The sequence below is a fragment of the Filicampus tigris genome, chromosome 16, assembly GCF_054856515.1.
Source record: "Filicampus tigris isolate MCC_2025a chromosome 16, RoL_Ftig_1.0, whole genome shotgun sequence".
In the NCBI taxonomy this organism is placed as follows: domain Eukaryota; kingdom Metazoa; phylum Chordata; class Actinopteri; order Syngnathiformes; family Syngnathidae; genus Filicampus; species Filicampus tigris.
In genome coordinates this window covers 17,957,512-17,973,001 of record NC_141232.1, presented here as the reverse complement: position 1 = coordinate 17,973,001, position 15,490 = coordinate 17,957,512, and the positions used below count along the sequence as shown (strand labels likewise).

The following is a 15,490-nucleotide window of genomic DNA, read 5'->3' as shown; positions in this document are numbered from 1 at the left end:
ATTTGTAATTTGCAAGCTCGACTATCTAACATCAATCTATTATTAATTACTTAAAGATACTCACAGGGAATGCCGTTTTATGGACTTAAGCGGCAGACACAACTCAACTTGTTTTGCGTATCGACTGTACTCGTATGAGCAGGAAGCTCTTGTTCTCGCGCCGATTGTTTTCACTCTTTCTTAAAGAGGCAGCGTACCTTTCAAAACAAATGCTTAAAGGGAACTGAACCAATCAGTCTCTTAACTATAAACTACTGAAATAATAATAAGCCAAAACACTCCCCGTCTGGTATCTTAAGGATACCACATAACTTAAGTACCACCCAAACATAGCAGCACCATCTCTGAAATTGGTCTAAAATAGATCTTAACAGTCCCTTGATAAGCAACCCTAGCTTCAGCCTTTTGTATGATCCCATCTTCACTGGGAACAGTCTTCATTATTACGCCCAATAGCCACTCATTTCTTCTTGTTTGTTTTTCTTTGAGAAGAATGACATCTCCTTCCTTAATGTTTGTTGTTTTGTGATGCCATTTCTGTCGAGACTGGAGGCTGCTCAAGTATTCCTTACGCCATCTGCTCCAAAAGTTGTCCGCAAGGGTTCAGGGAACTGAACGCGTTTCCAATGGCTTTTCAACATTTTCTTCTCACTGACGTTGTCACAGATTTGAGGCACTGCGTGCGTTTTTTGGGTCAGCAGCATCGCAGGTGACAAGATGTGAGGATTGTCTGGGTCTGATGATACTGGCAACAACGGTTGTACATTTATGATGGCTGTTACTTCTGCAAGAAATGTAGTCAGGATGTCATGAGTAAGTTGAACACGACCAGCTTGCATGTTGTCAAGTATCCGGCGAGCCACACCGATCATCCGTTCCCATGCTCCTCCCATATGGGACGAATGTGGTGGGTTAAAGATCCACTTGCACCTTTGGTCCTGCAAGTAATTCTGTACTTTTTCTTCCTCCGAAACATGTGTTGTCATTTCCTTGTGAGCACCCACGAAGTTTGTGCCACAATCGGAACGTAACAGCTTTGCGGGCCCTCGCAGAGCAAAGAAGCACCTCAGGGCATTGATAAAACTTGAAGAGCTTATCCGACTTCAGTATGGACGGCCCTTGTGCATAAGCATGTGAACAGCACTGCCCACCGTTTACTGTTTGCTTGCCCCCCTCTTGTTCGTCTTGCAGTTACCTCCCATGGGCTAAACATGTCCACACCCACGTAGGAGAAAGGGGGCTCTGTTTTGAGTCTATCTGAGGGCAAATCACTCATTATTTGCTCCTCAAACTTTCCTCTCAGTCTTTTACATGTCACACATCTACTAATAACTTTGCCAATACATCGTCTCCCTCCGACGATCCACAAGCCACCTTCACGAACGGCACCTTCGGTGAAACGCCTGCCTTGATGGTTCACCTGTTCATGGTGATGGCGCACTAAGAGGAGAGTGCCGTGGTGCCTGCCCGGCAAAATGATGGGATGTGTTTCTTTAACTCCCAGCTCTGCACGAGTAATACGACCACCAACCTTCAATAGCTTGTCTTCGCCAATGATGGGGTTAAGCTTTAGGAGTGGACTGTTTTTAGAAAGATTCCGTTTCTCAGCAATGCATTGCATTTCATCCGCATATGTTTTGAGCTGTATATTTCTAATGATTACAGCCTCTGCTTGTTCTAACAGTTCAGGGGTGATAGCAGTTTTACAGATATGCCATCCAGAGCACTTTGTGTTGGTTGTAGGCTGAGCGAAGCCTTGGGCGATATGAACAAGGTGTGACACGGCTCTGTTAAGTGACTTCCATGTGGAGAAACGCTCCCAACAATCTGAACTCAGTGCAGCTTTAGTGACGCTTGTGCAAAGTGTCTGTACCTCTGGGCGCACCTCTGTGTCATTGTCAGGGTCCAACAAGTTAAATCCTTGTTGCTCCAACTGGATCTCTGGAGAACGCTGAAGGAAGGATGGGCCCGTGAACCATGTTGTGCTCTGCAGCGCAGCGGCTGGGACTGATCGTGAACCGTGATCAGCAGAATTCTGGTTGGTTGCAACATAATGCCATTGCTCAGGAGTGGTTGATTCCCTGATACGGCGGACACGATTGTTTACATACACATAAAAGTGCCTGTACTGGTTGTGGATATAACCAAGGACAACTTTACTATCTGTGTAGAAACTGATTTTGTCTATTGAGTGAGCAATCTCATCACATATCACTTCTGCCATTTCAACTGCCACTACTGCGGCACAGAGTTCGAGCCTCGGAAAGGTTATCTCTGGCTGTGGAGCGAGTCGTGCATTTCCTAGGACGAATCCAACCTCTGTCGTGCCATCAGGAGCTATAACCTTGAGGTATGAGACTGCACATATTGCTTTCATAGACGCATCTGAAAACAAGCATAGTTCTGTGCTGTCAGCTCGGGATAGTGACATCGTGGTACATGGACGGGGAACACGGACCTCATTGAGACATTGTAGGGACCGCTGCCACGTCATCCACCTTCCTTTCATGTCCTCTGGTCGGGGTGAGTCGCACTCTGTGGTTTGAAGTGAAAGTTCTCTTAGTAGGAGCCGTCCTTGAATAATCACTGGTGACAAAAACCCAAGTGGGTCAAATACACTGTTGACAGTTGAGAGGACTCCTCTGCGAGTGTATGGTTTCTCAATGTTAGGCATGTGGAACATGAAGTAGTCCTCCACTATGTTCAACTTCACACCAAGGCTGCGTTGATCTGGGAGATCATCCTTAAAAAGATCAAGATCCTGAAGATCTTTAGCACGATCTTCCGCTGCAAATGCGTCCATTACTGTGACCTTGTTGGATGCTATTTTCAGCAGACGGAGATTCTAATCTGCCAACATTGACTGTGTTTGTTTTAGGAGGTCAATGGCTTCGTGTTCTGAGGGGACAGATTTTAGAGCATCATCCATGTAAAAGTCACGTTCAACGAATTCACAAACATCATTCCCATATTTGGCTGCTCCTTGTTATGCGGCTCTCCTCAGACCGTAATTTGCCACAGCAGGTGGGGGGCTGTTGCCAAACACGTGGACTCGCATTCTGTAGTCAACAAGTTCATTCTCTGGATTGTTGTCTTTGTACCAAACAAATCTGAGTACATCCCTGCAGTCCTTACGCACCAGGAAACAATAAAACATCTGTTGGATGTCAGCAGTAATTGCAACTGGATACTTCCTAAATCTCACAAGCACACCTAACAAGCTATTGTGCAAGTTAGGCCCTGAGAGGAGTACGCCGTTGAGTGATGTACCTTCAAACTGTGCGCTTAGAGTCAAATACCACTCGGATATGTGACGGCTTCTGTGGATGGTACACTCCAAAATAAGGCAAGTACCAATATTCTTTGCCATCTTGAACTGGAAGTGCAATCTCTGCATGTCCATTGTCCAACATTTTCTGCATAAAGTCCATAAAATGAGCTTTAATCTCTGGATTTTTGTTGAGAGTGTGTTCAAGTGAGCGGAGGCGGCTGATTGTTGGCAATTGTTGGGCAACGGCGCCCTCGGCTGGCGAAATGGTCAGCCAAAAAGAAGGCCGCAGGGTTCTAGAACATTTTCTATTCGGGCTCCAGTGCTCCAGAATGTCCTATCCATGGAAATTAAAGCCGCTACCTAAATAGAAATGTTTAAACCCCACTTAATGGGTAACCATAATGTGTTAAATGTTGCCCACTCGGCATCCATTGCCGCCATGCTAGACGTCCTGGAAGGGGGATTGTCTGCTGCGTTTTCTAATTTTTCTTCAGATGTTTTTTTCTTTAATATATACCTGTGGTTTAAGATCAGCGTATGTTGTTATTATTTGTCAACTGTGGGCAGGTGAAGCCCTTTGAGACTTTAGGTGATTAAGGCCTATAAACCGTATTTTCCGGACTATAAGTCGCGTTTTTTTTTTTTTTTTGTAATTAAAAGCTTATACAAACAGCTAAACATTCACAAACAAACTCCACAGACTCCAGGTGTGCAGCGAAGTTGCCTGTGTATATTGTGAAATTGCACAAGAAACAGAAAATACTATCAATCTATGCATTTCCTACACATGTATTTTTATAGACATGAACAAGATGAGCCTATGCTAATGATTAGCGATCGCGATTAGCGATAGTGATTATCATGTTCAGTCAACAACCCACAAGCATCCACAATTCAGCTCGTATATAAGCGTTGCATGCTCATTACACACAATTGTCTAAGTTACTTACAGGCGATGGTTGAACAAGAATGAACCACAAACAGGCAGTTGCCGTGCCTATGGCTGTGTGTGTGTGTGTCATCATGCAGACACACATGTAAGGAGCAGAGCGCAGGAGACGAACATAGATAATTACGACCGAATGCATAAATACTTTTGGAGACTTGGAAACATTCTACATGGTAGACGATAAATAAAATACTTACTTAATCGATCTACAACCGTTTTGGTGAATTTAAAGTTATCTGATCATAACTTTCTTGTATGCTACATGTTGCTAAATGTTACCATCGCAGCTCGATGAAAATGATGTGTATTAAGCACACAATTAATTTCCTCCAAAAATGCGACTTATACTCCAGTGCGACATATATGTTTTTTTCCTCTTTATAATGCATTTTATGGCTGGTGCGACTTGTACTCCGTAGCGATAGTCCGGGAAATATGGTAAATATATTTGCTTGACTTGACTTGGAAAACGATTTATTCTTTTGATTTGAAAGGATAGCATATCCAAACTATTTGACATTGTTGTCTCAAAAGTCAAATGTTTCGTGGTATCGTGGTCAACACTTTGACAATCATAGTTTTTTGGGGTTTTTTTCGCTGTCCAACGTTTTGGGATTATCACCGCCCAAAATTTAAACAGGAACCCAACTGATTTTATGACAAATGGCCTCTGCCCTAGTTCTTCCTCCCAGAATCAAAATACAGGTGTCAAATAATTTAACCTTGTGAATTACCAGTATGCAAACTGGATGAGATGTACAGAAAATGGATGGATGTATTTTGTTTTTGTGTACTAATAAATTGTCACTGTTTTTATTTTGTAGTCTCTCAAAGTGCTGAAAACATCTGAGTTTTTGCCATATGTGGTGTTCCTTCAATCTCCAGACTTTGAGGCCCTCAAGACAAGGAATAACTCCACTGCAGTGGCAGGAGTTTCTACAAAGGCACTCTCAGTAAGAATATTTTCTGTGCATTCAGAGACATTGATTGAAATTTGCTATTATTAAGTATTGTTGGGGAAGCTATTCAGATGGATCGTTAAAGATGATTATACATAGGTTGATGTATCTGCTAGACCACAGAGTCTGAAATACCAAAATAACAACAATAAGGACATTCATAATATTGAAATAAATATCACATAGTTTATACAAATAAGAAGAATAGCATCAACATCCTACAGAAAACCCCCTAAAAGTAAATACAATTTAAAAACATTACCGACATAAACAGGGATCATTTCCACGGTCATAATGAGCCCACTACACTCATTTAGAAGTCACTCTACTGGTAGATTCTGGCGGTCTTTAGGGCCCTCTTGTGGCTGACAAAAACATTTCAATATCTCGAAAGAGTCTCTTCCCTTTGCAAACACCATGTAATGACCATAAAACTAACATGCAATCTACATACAGCATGCAATTAAGTACATATATAGCTTACTTTTTGTCATGAACTCTGACAAAAGAAATTAAATTTGCAATGGGGTCTTTTAAACGTGTACACAAAAACTCCTTTAATCTACTCTTTTCCAGGCTGAACCGTGCATGGGCAGCGGACACAAAGTTGTCATATGTTCAGCCACAGTAATACAAAGTAAAGACGTGGTTAGTATAAATAAATAAAAATATAATAATAAACCAGTTCAGTCCACTGATAGTGTAGTGGTACACACGCCTGAGTTGTGTGCGGGCAGCGTGGGATCAATTCCCGCTCAGTGACAGTGTCTATGTGTGCCCTGCGACTGGCTGGCGACCAGTTCAGGGTGTAGTCTGCCTTCGCCCATTGACGGCTGGGATAGGCTCCAGCAACTCCCCGCGACCCTGTATAGGATAAGCGGTTTGGAAGATGACATGACATAAACCAGTTCGGGGTGTCCCCCGCCTACTGTCCGAAGACAGCTGGGTCGTGGGCCGTCTGGAGCCTATCCCAACTGTCTTTGAGCAGTAGGCGGGGAACACCCTGAATTGGTTGCCAGCCAATTGCAGCACAACGAAACACAAATTCAAAAATAATTTACTAATAAGTTACTAAAAATGTAAAAGTATCTACTTTTTTCATGAATCTCACTGGGTGGGCAGTCTGTCAATCTGGGTGGGCCTGTGTACACCCAGGCCCACCCATGGCTCCGCCCCTGGTCAGAAGGCTCGTCTCTTGATTTACCGATCAATCTGTGCTCCTACACTCCCCTATGGTCACAAGCTCTGGATCGTGACCAAAAGACTAAGATCCTGGATACAAGCGGCCGAAATGAGTTTCCTCCGCAGGGCGTCTGGGCTCTCCCTGAGAGATAAGGTGAGAAGCTTGGTCATTGGGGACGCTCAGAGTCGAGCCGCTGCTCCTCCACATTGAGAGGAGCCAGATGAGGTGGCTCAGGCATCTCGTCAAGATGCCACCTAGACCCCTCCCTGTCCATTCATCCATTATCTCCTGCTTATCCGAAGTCGGGTCGCAGAGGCAGCAGCTTCAGCAGGGAAACCCAGACTTCCCTCTCCCCAGCAACATCTTCCAGTTCTTCCGGAGGGATCCCAAGGCGTTCCCAGGCAAGCCGGGAGACATAGTCTCTCCAGCGTGTTCTGGGTCGTCCTCGGGGTCTCCTGCAGGTGGGACATGCTCACCAGAGAGGCGTCCAGGAGGCATCCTAATCAGATGCCCGAGTCATCTCAACTGGCTCCTCTCAACGCGGAGTCCCTCCCGGATGGCCGAACTTCTCACCTTATCTCTAAGGGCGAGCCCGGACGCCCTGCGAAGGAAACCCATTTCGGCCGCTTTTATCCGAGATCTTGTTCTTTTGGTCATGACCCACAGCTCATGACATAGGTGAGAGTAGGAACGTAGATGGACCGGTAAATTGAGAGCTTCGCCTTTTGGCTGAGCTCCTTCTTCACCACGACAGACCAAAACAGGGTTTGCATCACAGCAGACGCTGCACCGATCCGCCTGTCGATCTCCCGTTCCATCTTACCCTCACTCGTGAACAAGACCCCAAGATACTTGAACTCCTCCACTTGGGGCAGAATCCCATCCCCGGACTTGGAGAGGGCACGTCACCCTTTTCGGACTGAGGACCATGGTCTCAGATTTGGAGGTGCTGATTTTCATTCCGACCGTTTCACACTCGGCTGCGAACCGCTCCTGCAAGAGTTGGAGATCGCGGCTTGAAGAAGCCAACAGTACCACATCATCTGCAAAAAGCAGAGTTGCAATACTGAGGACACCAAACCGGACCCCCTTGACACCTCGGTTGTGCCTAGAAATTCTGTCCATAAAAGTTTTGAACAGAATCGGTGACAAAGGGCATCCTTGGCGGAGTCCAACCCTCTCTGGAAACGAATCCGACTTACTGCCGGCAATGCGGACCAAACTCTGGTACAGGGACCGGACAGCCCTTATCAGGGGGCTTGGTACCCCATACTCCCGAAGTACCCCCCACAGAACTCCCCGAGGGACACGGTCGAATGCCTTCTCCAAGTCCACAAAATACATGTAGACTGGTTGGGGGAACTCCCATGCACCCTCGAGGATCCTGCTGAGGGTGTAGAGCTGGTCCACTGTTCCACGGCCGGGACGAAAACCACATTGCTCCTCCTGAATCCGGATTCGACCTTCCGACGGACCCTCCTCTCCAGCACCCCTGAATAGACCTTACCGGGAAGGCTGAGGAGTGTGATCCCTCTGTAATTGGAGCACACCCTCCGGTCCCCCTTCTTAAAAAGAGGGACCACCACCCCAGTCTGCCAATCCAGAGGCACTGTCCCCGATGTCCACGCGATGTTGTAGAGACGTGTCAACAATAACAGCCCCTCAACATCCAGAGACTTTATGAACTCCAAGCGGATCTCATTCACCCCCGGGGCTTTGCCACCGAGGAGCTTTTTGACTACCTCGGTTACTTCAACCCCAGAGATAGGAGAGCCCACCTCAGAGTCTCCAGGCTCTGCTTCCTCAGCGGAAGGCGTGTCCGTGGAATTGAGGAGGTATTCGAAGTATTCTCCCCAGCCTTTCACCTAGTAGGCTGAGATGAAATTTTGCCACCTCGCTAGCACGTCACACGCATGAGGGCCGATTAGTGGGCCGGACTAAAATCGACTTCCAGCTATGCTTAGTCCAGCCATTTTTTTTAAATTTGTCAACCGCAACCCCCCCGCCCAAAAAATGGGCATCCGGACGGGCAGGAGGGGCCAACCGGTCCGGCCCAGGGACTGGTGTTTTCTAAGGATGGAACCCAGGGGCAGCAAATACAACGAGAACAGCAAAGGCCCCAGAATAGAACCCTGTGGAACACCATACGATAAGGAGCAGAGCAGGACCCTGAGGAACCTAGGCTAACAGAAAAGGTCCTGCCAGCCAAATAGGATCTAAACCACTAATGCCCACTTGGGGTTGCAAATGAGTCAAAATACTGTGGTCTATCATATTGAATGCTGCAGTCAAATCCAATAAAGCAAAACATATTTAAGTAAATACGAACTCGGATTGTTTGAGCAGAAACTATTACTTAGACCTGAAAACAAAATGAACATAAAACTAATATTTCCACTGTCAAATAGCAATAATATGATTTAGTGTCATCATCTTCCAAACCGCTTATCCTATATAGGGTCGCGGGGAGTTGCTGGAGCCTATCCCAGCCGTCAATGGGCGAAGGCAGACTACACCCCGAACTGGTCGCCAGCCAGTCGCAGGATGATTTAGTGTAGTGATGGGAAAATTAAGCTTCAGAGATGTTTCATGAACCAATTGTTTTTTTGACTCCTTTCGATGGCGCGGTTGGCTTAAAGAAAGGGGTTTAACAAATGGCAAGTCAGTGTCCTTTCAGCCCTGTTGAACAGAGAGTGCCATCTAGAGGAGTCACTTAATATAACTGGTCCATCTTGAAGCTTCATATTCTGATCACTACTCTAGTGTGCAAAAACAAACTATCCAGCAGCATACAATGACAAAAAAAACAATGCCATTCCTGCTGAAATTGAAAGTCACTATATCGCACAGCTAATAATTGAAACCTTTTTCTGAAATAGGTTCAACTGTATTTTCATGAAATGCAATTTTGTGTCGTGCAGTTCTGATTCAGCACAGCCATTTGTATTTAGTTGTTAGTGTACTATAAGTATGTGTTATAGTGCATGTCTGTGTCAGTCATTTGAAATTTGCTTGTTTATAAAAATCAGATGCATGTTTGACGTGCTTTCACAGGTTATGGTTTTTAAAACTTTTTTTCACTGATCTGCATTATGTGCATGTGTTGAAAATGTGTTGTCATGTTCAGCATTCGAGTAGAACTGATTCAGTACAGCTGTCCACATTCTGTTATGTTGCTTAGTGGATGGCTGTGTCAGTAATGCATGTGAAAGGTGCTTGAAAATAAAATCATATGTATTATAAATGTAATCTCTGTGTTATTCTTCTAATTCTAATTCTAATTTCTTCTTCTAATTTCTTCAATTGAGAAATGTAAATAGTCTTCCTCTTAAAATAAGGAACACAATCTTACTCTTCTGCTGGGATTTCATGCAAACAATTGTGCAAACCATTATTTGAGTTTATTATGAGTATTTTCATCTTAATATTAGATTTAATATCTTATTATTAAAATTAAAATGTTAGATATTTTTTCCTAAATTTGAGATTACTTTTCCAATGTAAAACTTGCTTTTCAAGATTACGTTTTTTGTGCAGAAAAAAAAACATTTGTGCTTTTTTTTCCCCCTTCTTAAAAATCCTTTTTTGCAGTGTAGAGATCACGTTTAATCATGTGTTTTCAATGACAGGATGAGGACTTGCAGAAAACATGTGAAGAGAGTGATCAAATTGAAGCTGCTTATGGCCATTACTTTGATTTACGCATCCTACACAACAACCTGGAGGAGACCTACTTTGAAGTCAAGGCTGCCCTGGAAACTGTCTCAAAAAATCACCAGTGGGTCCCTGTCACCTGGGTTTTCTAGAAGAAAATAGGGTGGCCCTGATGACAAAGAATGTAACCTTCCAGAAATAAAGCAAAGACTGAAAAAAAATGTTGCTCAACAATTTAATGTCCTTAGTTATTCGTTACTTTTTCATCACTTAAGTTGCAAAATTGCAGGTCTCCTGCGTGTGTGTGTGTGTGCGTGGGTGTGCCTTTGTGAGTGAGCGTGTGCAAGCGTGTGTGTGCGTGAATGCGTGTGTGTGTGGGTGTGCTTAAGCCTTTGAGGTGTGTCTGTTTAACAGCACATAGCATGTGAATGGTGAAGTTGCTACTCTTCCTCACTTCTCTGGGGCTGTTTGTTGAGTGGCTTGTTTTACTTTTGCTCACTACATATTCTCTTTTGTAAGGTTGTCAAAATCAGTTTCTACATTACTGCCATTTTTGATATAAAGATAATGATCTCCTGGTGTGTCATGAGTCTGTCAATCCCGTCAATGTCAGCATCTGCCTTTTTTAAAAATATGTTGGGCGATAATAAATCAATTGAGAACTGTTTTGAAATCAAAACTGCAGAATGATGAGCAGAACGATTCTGTGTGGAATGCACAATGGGATGGCAGTTTGCATTCTTGCACTATTGTGGGAGAGCAGAAGCGAGTCGTTTGATAGAACTGCAGTTCAAGTAAAAATGTATAGTTGGGGGAGGAGTGCCATTCATGCGGGAGGTGTGAACATTTCACTTAGGGATCGTGATTCCAAGTATCTGAATCCATTTATACACTATTATGTGGAATAGTTTCAGTTTGAGGACCTGATGCACTGTGTTCCAAATGATTTAATGTAGCATGTTGTTTTTCATTCATTTTCTCATAGATAGTCCTCACAATGCGTAACAATTTACACTATCCAATGCAAGTTTCTCGAAACAGGCTCAGTTCTTTGCAAGCTACTCATCAGTGGGCCTACTAATGATGAAAAATACCAAACTCAGAGAACAGCCATTTTCATAAAGACTGGGGGCGCTGCAATGAAACTCAGCATCAACAACAATTCTATTGAATGGATGCAGAGGAGAGCAACAAAGGTTTACATGTATCGACTTCAGATAGTTCAAAGGCTTAAAACGGAAGATTATGACACTCCTCAAACTGAAGTGTTAATTGTACGACGCGTGGGCCAGTGTGACAACCGTGCAGTCAGGGACAGGAAAGCTTCAAGCCAGGCAGGCCAAAAAGGCCCGATAGGACTCCTTCTTCAGATGGACAGCATCCCTTACCTCTGGTGTCCACCACTGGGTTCAGGGATTGCCACCACGATAGGCACCGACCACCTTGCGGCCACAGCTCCAATTGGCCACCTCAACAGTGGAGGCAGGAAACATGGTCCACTCGGACTCAATGTACCGCGCCTCCCCCGGGACGTGCCCGAGTTGAGAGTTGAAAGTTGAAACTCCAGGGGATTCTGTCAGACATTCCCAGCAAACCCTCACAATATGTTTGGGTCTGCCAGGTCGGACCAGCAACTCACCACCAGATGGTGATCAGTTGACAGCTCTGCCCCTCTCTTCACCCGAGTGTCCAAAACATGCGGCCTTAAATCCAATGATACGACTACAAAGTCGATCATCGAACTGCGGCCTAGGGTGTCCTGGTGCCAAGTGCACATATGGACACCCTTATGTTTGAACATGGTGTTCTTTATGGACAATCCGTGACGAGCACAGAAGTCCAGCAACAGAACACCACTCGGGTTCAGATCGGGGGGGCTGTTCCTCCCAATCACGCCCTTCTGGGTCTCACTGTCATTGGCCACGTGAGCATTGAAGTCCCCCAGCAGAACAATGGAGTCCCCAGGTGGAGCACTCTCCAGCACACCCTCCAAGGACTCCAAAAAGGTTGGGTACTCTGCACTGCTGTTTGGTGCATAGGCACAAACAACCCTCTCGTCCACCAGAGTAAACCCCAATGTACAGGCACCAAGCCGGGGGGCAATAAGTATGCCCACGCCTGCTCGGCGCCTCTCACCCTGGGCAACTCCAGAGTGGAAGAGTGTCCAACCCCGCTCGAGAGGACTGCAACCAGAACCCAAGCTCTGTGTGGAGGTGAGCCCGACTATATCTAGTCGGAACCTCTCAGCCTCACACACCAGCTCAGGCTCCTTCCCTGCCAGAGAGGTGACATTCCATGTCCCAAGAGCTATTTTTTGTTGCCGGGGATCAGACCGCCAAGGTCCCTGTCTTATGCTGCCTCCCCGCTCACCAAGGCACCAGACTCCTTTGGCCCCTCCCACAGTCCATGGGAAAGGGGACCCAAGTTTCCTTTTCGGGCCGAGCCCGGCCGGGCCCCATGGTTACGGCTCATGGAGGGGAACTATAGCTATTTTTTTTAAAAAAGGTCTTCGATATCTGAGCCCGTTGTGAGATTGGTTAGGGGTGACTGAAATAAAGCTTTATGCATGACAGTTATCTGGATCCTGCATCGTGAAGTTCTTGGGATTCCAGCGACACCACCACCATGCATTTGCCTTTTAGATTTTTTTCATACTCCTTTATCTGAGTATAAAGATAATAGACGTAATTTTCATTAGCAAAAAAATCACTTTTCCCCATTATCAATAAAAACTGCAACTTGCTTAATAATGCCACACGTAATTTACTTTTAATTAGGTTTATCTGAGAAACTGCTTATCAAACTTGTCTGACACTGGTATCTGTGATCTTTTGAGACAGGACAAACATGTGCAAAAATATTCCAGAAAAACAAAAAACAATGTTTATTCAACTTCTATCCTACTGTATACACCAGTGATTCCCAGCCTCTGTGCCGTGGCACATCGGTGTGCCGTGAGAGATCATCAGGTGTGCTTCAAGAAATGTTCCATTTACCAATTACTACATCCTGAGCTTTATGCTTTCAACATCCTGGTCATTCAACAGAGTGGTTAGTTCTAGATCATTCTCTATTTGGGAACCAATACTCTTGAGTGCCATCACCACAGGAATTAGAACGGCTCCCTTTGGAGAAATGTATACTCAACTTAAGACTTATTTCTACACGCTCACATTTAGTTTAACCACAAATGAAAATCTTTTGCCCTGCCTTACATCTGGATTTTGGCCTCTTTTACTGCTGCTTCTCTGTTTTTGTTTGGTGGTGTGTCATGAGAATTTACTCATTTCATGTCAAAGCCTTGGCTAAATAGAGGTTAGGAAACACTGCTATATGCAAAATAATTTTGCACGGCTGTAGGCGGAAGACGATAAATGGACCGCAATTTTTTTATAATATGCCCAACTCTGGTGCTTTCACATCAGTGTCTCCAATAACACCAGAAAAAGTTGCTAGATTTGTCGCTAGTCAGGTTTTTGAAAAAGAGTCGCTAGAGGGGTCTGAAAACTTGCGAAATATAACGAGAAATTCGCTAAGTTAGCAACACTGGGTGACATCGAGTGGTTTCGTCCTTAGCAAGTCCCAGATTTCAGACCTTGTTAGTGTAGTTTATGGAGTTGTGGATCTTGTGTGCTGTATTTCCAACCAATGCAGTTGGCAAAATGTTATAGTAAATTTGTATTTTATTATGACTCAGTTTCATGTTGTTTCAATGACCATTGTGTTTTTTCCTTCCTTAAAACCCTTTGCCACTCCCCTGGTATTTTTACCTGAATACCTAAAATGCTGCACCCAAAGTAAAACTGAAGCTGTACTTGAACCATTTGGAGTATCAGCATAGTTTTGGTCTCTTTTTGAAGATAACACTTTGAATTTTTTTCCTCAACTGTCAGAATCTTTTGAAGTGTGACTGGCACTGAATTATGGAAGTTTGAATACATAAGAGAAGGCGAATTTTATGTCCGCCTATTTTTTTTCTTCTCCAAAAATCTGCCTGGAAAATGTTGTATTAGGTGGTGGACTAAAGTAACACAACAGGATTACAGCTCAAAGGCTCCTCCAATTCCATTTCGAATTTGACAATAATACGTCAGAAAATAAGCATTTTACACAAGTTTTATTAAGGGGATGTCCAGGCGAACCAAAAGTGTGCCATTTGAATCCCATTGCAATCATGTTGCAACCATGTTCACATACGTAGGGGAAAAGGCTGTTAATGTGGAATGCTTCAACAATCATGGGTTCTAATGAAAAGTAAACAATCATGGGTTCTAATGAAAAGTAAGACTTGGCGCTATCATATCCTACATCCAGATTTAAAAAACCCACAGAAAAATCAAAGGTGATGCGATATGACGTGCGCTCTGACGCACAGCCCCAATGTCGCTGGGCTTTGAAAGTGTGTGTTTGCCCGGTGTTTTTGTTGAAAACAAGTTTCCATGTTTTTTTTTTTTTTTAAGAATTTCATTGGCCGTTAAATGCGTCAATCACCAGCTTAGCAAGTTTGGTTGTGACTGCAAACATAACTGACAAATCATCCATATGCAGGGGTGGTACGCATGGAATATGTTCATTGGCTGTTGTTGAACTCTGAGTCTGACATCAAGTAAGCAATCAATCAAACTAAGGTCCAGCCTATGTTTTGAAAGCTCATGTGGCTAAATCCATCCATTATCGATACCGCTTCTCCTCACAAGGGTCGCGGGGCGTGCTGGAGCCTATCCCAGCTGTCTTCGGGCAGTAAGCGGGGGACACCCTGAATTGGTTGCCAGCCAATCGCAGGGCACACAGAGACAAACATCCACACTCACAATCAGACCTAGGGGCAATTTAGAGAGTCCAATCAACTTACCATGCATGTTTTTGGAATGTGGGAGGAAACCGGAGTACCTGGAGTAAACCCACGCAGGCACGGGGAGAACATGCAAACTCCACACAGGGAGGCCGCAGCCGGGATCGAACCCACGACCTCTGAACTGTGAGGCGGACGTGCTAACCAGTCGACCACCGTGCCGCCCCGTGGCTAAATCCGTGGAAGGTAACTCAATCTATAATAGAAAATATGTACATATGTAATATGTATATGTATCTGATAGCAACCTGTAACGGTTGCAGCAGCTAATAATGTGGCTTTATGGATGTCAGGCTTGTTGTGGACTAACTATATTACTCGAATACCTTTACTGGACTCTTGTCGACGTAATATGATAATTGATGATGGATTATTAAATTGCGTCGGACATTTGAGGATGAAATGGTGAGTTGCACATTTTTTGTGTGTTAGCATTGTTTTGACTTAAATGCTCGCTGAGCCTGCAGATATGATTGTATCTTATAATGTTTGGTATCATTCGAATCTGCGGAAACTCAGTTTTCTAACCATCTATAACATGCCCAGGAATGCTTTGAAGCTGTTCAGTATGTAGTGAATGTTCCGGGTGCACGACCCACTCCAACCACCCACGGTTGGGTTT

General features: G+C 44.4%; 1 protein-coding gene across 6 annotated transcripts in view; it reads left to right on the top strand.

Annotated features, from left to right (window-relative positions):
• Positions 1–15,490, top strand: part of LOC147135051 (MAGUK p55 subfamily member 2-like) — a 161,663-nt gene that overhangs the window by 108,677 nt on the left and 37,496 nt on the right. For 5 of the 6 annotated variants that reach the window (XM_086055159.1, XM_086055161.1, XM_086055158.1 and 2 more), the window contains one exon: positions 5,045–5,173. In XM_086055159.1, the coding sequence (XP_085911285.1) occupies positions 5,045–5,173 (129 nt within the window). Of the gene's footprint in view, positions 1–5,044; positions 5,174–9,991; positions 10,256–15,490 lie in introns of those variants that run through there. The other variant, XM_086055157.1, reaches the window with a different exon arrangement.